General features: G+C 53.8%; 1 protein-coding gene across 1 annotated transcript in view; it reads right to left on the reverse strand.

Moving 5' to 3' along the window:
- Positions 1-416: 416 nt before the first annotated feature.
- The window catches only part of LOC121854638 (proline-rich extensin-like protein EPR1), a 4,829-nt gene continuing 1,727 nt past the window's right edge, over positions 417-3,518 (reverse strand). Inside the window, exon 2 of the mRNA XM_042349315.1 lies at positions 417-2,159. Coding sequence (XP_042205249.1) covers positions 417-2,159 — 1,743 coding nt within the window. The remainder of the gene's footprint in view (positions 2,160-3,518) is intronic.

The following is a 3,518-nucleotide window of genomic DNA, read 5'->3' on the forward strand; positions in this document are numbered from 1 at the left end:
GTAATGGGGAGCTCTTGAGGGGTGCTGAGTGTATGGATGGTGTGAGGAGATCTTGAGGGTGCTGAGTGTAATGGGGAGCTCTTGAGGGTGCTGAGGTGTAATGGGGGCTCTTGAGGGTGCTGGTGTAATGGCTGAGTGTAATGGGGAGCTCTTAAGGTGCTGAGTGTAATGGATGAGTGTAATGGGGAGATCTTGAGGGTGCTGAGTGTAATGGGGAGCTCTTGAGGGTGCTGAGTGTGAGGCTCAGGGTGCTGAATGTGGGGAGCTCTTGAGGGTGCTGAGTGTGGGGGCTCTTGAGGGGTGCTGAATGTAATGGCTGAGTGTAATGGGGAGCTCTTGAGGGTGCTGAGTGTAATGGCTGAGTGTATGGGGGCTCTTGAGGGTGCTGAGTGTAATGGCTGAGTGTAATGGGGAGCTCAAGTGCTGAGTGTAATGGCTACTGAGTGTAATGGGGAGCTCTTGAGGGGTGCTGAGTGTGTGGCTGATGTAATGGGGGCTCTTGAGGGGTGCCGAGTGTGGCTGACTGTAATGGGGAGCTCTTGAGGGTGCTGAGTGTAATGGCTGGAGTGTAATGGGGAGCTCTTGAGGGTGCTGAGTGTAATGGCTGAGTGTAATGGGGAGCTCTTGAGGGGTGCTGAGTGTAATGGCTGAGTGTAATGGGGGAGCTCTTGAGGGGTGCTGAGTGTAATGGCTGGTGTGTGTAGGAGCTCTTGAGGGTGCTGAGTGTAATGGGGGAGCTCTTGAGGTGCTGGTGTAATGGCTGAGTGTAATGGGGAGCTCTTGAGGGGTGCTGAGTGTAATGGGGGAGCTCTGGGGTGCTGAGTGTGTGGCTGGAGTGTAATGGGGCTCTTGAGGGTGCTGAGTGTAATGGCTGAGTGTAATGGGGAGCTCTTGAGGGGTGCTGAGGTGTGGCAGGTGTGGGGAGCTCTTGAGGGTGCTGAGTGTAATGGCTGAGTGTGTGAGCTCTTGAGGGGTGCTGGGTGTAATGGCTGAGTGTAAGGGGAGCTCTTGAGGGTGCTGAGTGTAATGGGAGGCTCTTGAGGGGTGCTGAGTATAGTGGGGGAGCTCTTGAGGGTGCTGGTATGGGGGGGAGATCTTGTGGGGTGCTGAGTGTAATGGGGAGCTCTTGGGGGTGCTGAGTGTAATGGCTGAGTGTAATGGGGAACTCTTGAGGGTGCTGAGTGTAATGGGGAGCTCTTGAGGGGTGCTGAGTGTAATGGGGAGCTCTTGAGGGTGCTGAGTGTAATGGGGACTAGGGTGCTAGGTATGTGGGGAGCTCTTGAGGGTGCTGAGTGTAATGGGGACTTCTTAGGGGTGCCTGAGAGTGTAATGGGACTTCTTGAGGGTGCTGAGTGTATGAGGAGAGGTTCTTGAGTGTAATGGGGAGCTCTTGAGGGTGCTGAGTGTAATGGGGAGCTCTGAGGGTGCTGAGTGTAATGGGGCTCTTGAGGGGTGCTGAGTGTAATGGGGGAGTTCTTGAGGGGTGCTGAGTGTGGGGGCTCTTGAGTGCAGTGTGGGGAGCTCTTGATGCTGAGTGTGGGAGTGTGAGGGGTGCTGAGTGTAATGGGGAGCTCTTGAGGGTGCTGAGTGTAATGGGAGCTCTTGAGGGGTGCTGAGTGTAATGGGGAGCTCTTGAGGGTGCTGAGGTGTGTGGGAAGCTCTTGAGGGTGCTGAGTGTAATGGGGAGCTCTTGAGGTGATGAGTGTAATCAGGGCTCTTGAGGGGTGATGGGTGTAATGGGGAAGGCTCTTGAGGGTGCTGAGTGTGGGAGCTCTTGAGGGTGATGAGGTGTGTGGGAGCTCTTGAGGGTGATGGGTGTATGGGAGCTCTTGAGGGGTGATGAGTGTAATGGGAGCTCTTGAGGTGATGAGAGTGTAATCAGGAGCTCTTGAGGTGATGAGAGTGTAATCGGGGAGCTCTTGAGGGGTATTGAGTGTAATGGGAGCTCTTGAGGGTGCTGAGTGTAATGGGAGCTCTTGAGGGTGCTGGAGTGTAATGGGAGCTCTTGAGGGTGATGGAGTGTAATGGAGCTCTTGAGGTGATGAGTGTAATGGGAGCTCTTGAGGGTGATGAGGAGTGTAATCAGGAGCTCTTGAGGGTGATGAGGTGTAATCAGGAGCTCTTGAGGGTGATGAGTGTAATGGGAGCTCTTGAGGGTGCTGAGTGTGAGGAGCTCTTGAGGGGTGCTGGAGTGTAATGGGGACTTCTTGAGGGGTGCAGTGTAATCAGGGGCTCTTGAGGGTGCTGAGTGTATGGAGCTCTTGAGGGGTGCTGAGTGTAATGGGATCTTGAGGTGCTGGGGTGTGTGGGGACTTGAGGGTGCTGAGGTGTAATCAGGAGCTCTTGGGGGTGCTGAGTGTAATGGGGGCTCTTGAGGGTGCTGAGTGTAATGGGGAGCTCTTGAGGGTGCTGGGTGTAATGGGGACTTGGAGGGTGCTGAGTGTAATCAGGAGCTCTTGAGGGGTGCTGAGTGTAATGGGGGCTAGGGGTGCTGAGTGTAACAGGGAGTGTGGTGCTGAGTGTAATGGGACTTCTTGAGGGGTGCTGAGTGTGGGGAGCTCTTGAGGGTGCTGAGTGTAATGGGAGTAATGGCGGAGGGATTGCTTGTGTTGTAATATCATGTTGTTGTGTGGTGGTTATGTTGTGTGGTGGTGGTTTATGTTATGTTGTGGTGATGTTGTGTGGTGGTGATGTTGTGGTGGTGATGTTGTGGTGTGGTGATGTTGTGTGGTGGTGATGTTGTGTGGTGGTGATGTGTGGTGGTGATGTTGTGGTGTGATGTTGTGTGGTGGTGATGTTGTGTGGTGGTCTTGTGTGGTGGCGATGTTGTGTGGTGATGCTGTGTGGTGTGGTGATGCTGTGTGGTGGCGGTGCTGTGTGGGTGGCGATGCTGTGTGGTGGCGATGCTGTGTGTGGAGTGCGGTGTGGTGGTGATGCTGTGTGGTGTTGTGTGGTGGTGATGCGTGTGGTGGCGATGCTGTGTGGGTGGCGATGTTGTGTGGTGGCGATGCTGTGTGGTGGTGATGTGTGGTGGTGATGTTGTGCGGTGGTGATGTTGTGTGGTGTGTGCAGTGGTGGTGTTGTGCAGTGGTGATGTTGTGTAGTGGTGATGTTGTGTGGTGGTGATGTTGTGTGGTGGTGGTGGTGATGTGTGTGGTGATGATGTTGTGTGGTGGTGTGTGTATGGTGGTAATGTTGTATGGTGGGTGATGTTGTGGTGGCGATGGTGTGGTGGTGATGTTGTGTGGTGGTGATGTTTTATGTTTTGTGGTGGTGATGTTGTGTGGTGGTGGTGATGTGTGGTGGTGATGTGGTGTTTGTGTGTGGTGGTGATATGTGGTGATGTTGTATGATGGTGATGTTGTGTGGTGGTGATGTTGTGTAGTGATGATGTTGTGTGGTTGTGATGTGTGTGGTGATGTGTGGTGGTGATGTTGTGTGGTGGTGATGTTGTGCAGTGGTGATGTGTGGTGGTGGTGATGTGTGGTGGTCATGTGGTGGTCATGTTGTGTGGTGAT

Source organism: Homarus americanus, unplaced genomic scaffold, assembly GCF_018991925.1.
Source record: "Homarus americanus isolate GMGI-L3 unplaced genomic scaffold, GMGI_Hamer_2.0 scaffold3399, whole genome shotgun sequence".
In the NCBI taxonomy this organism is placed as follows: domain Eukaryota; kingdom Metazoa; phylum Arthropoda; class Malacostraca; order Decapoda; family Nephropidae; genus Homarus; species Homarus americanus.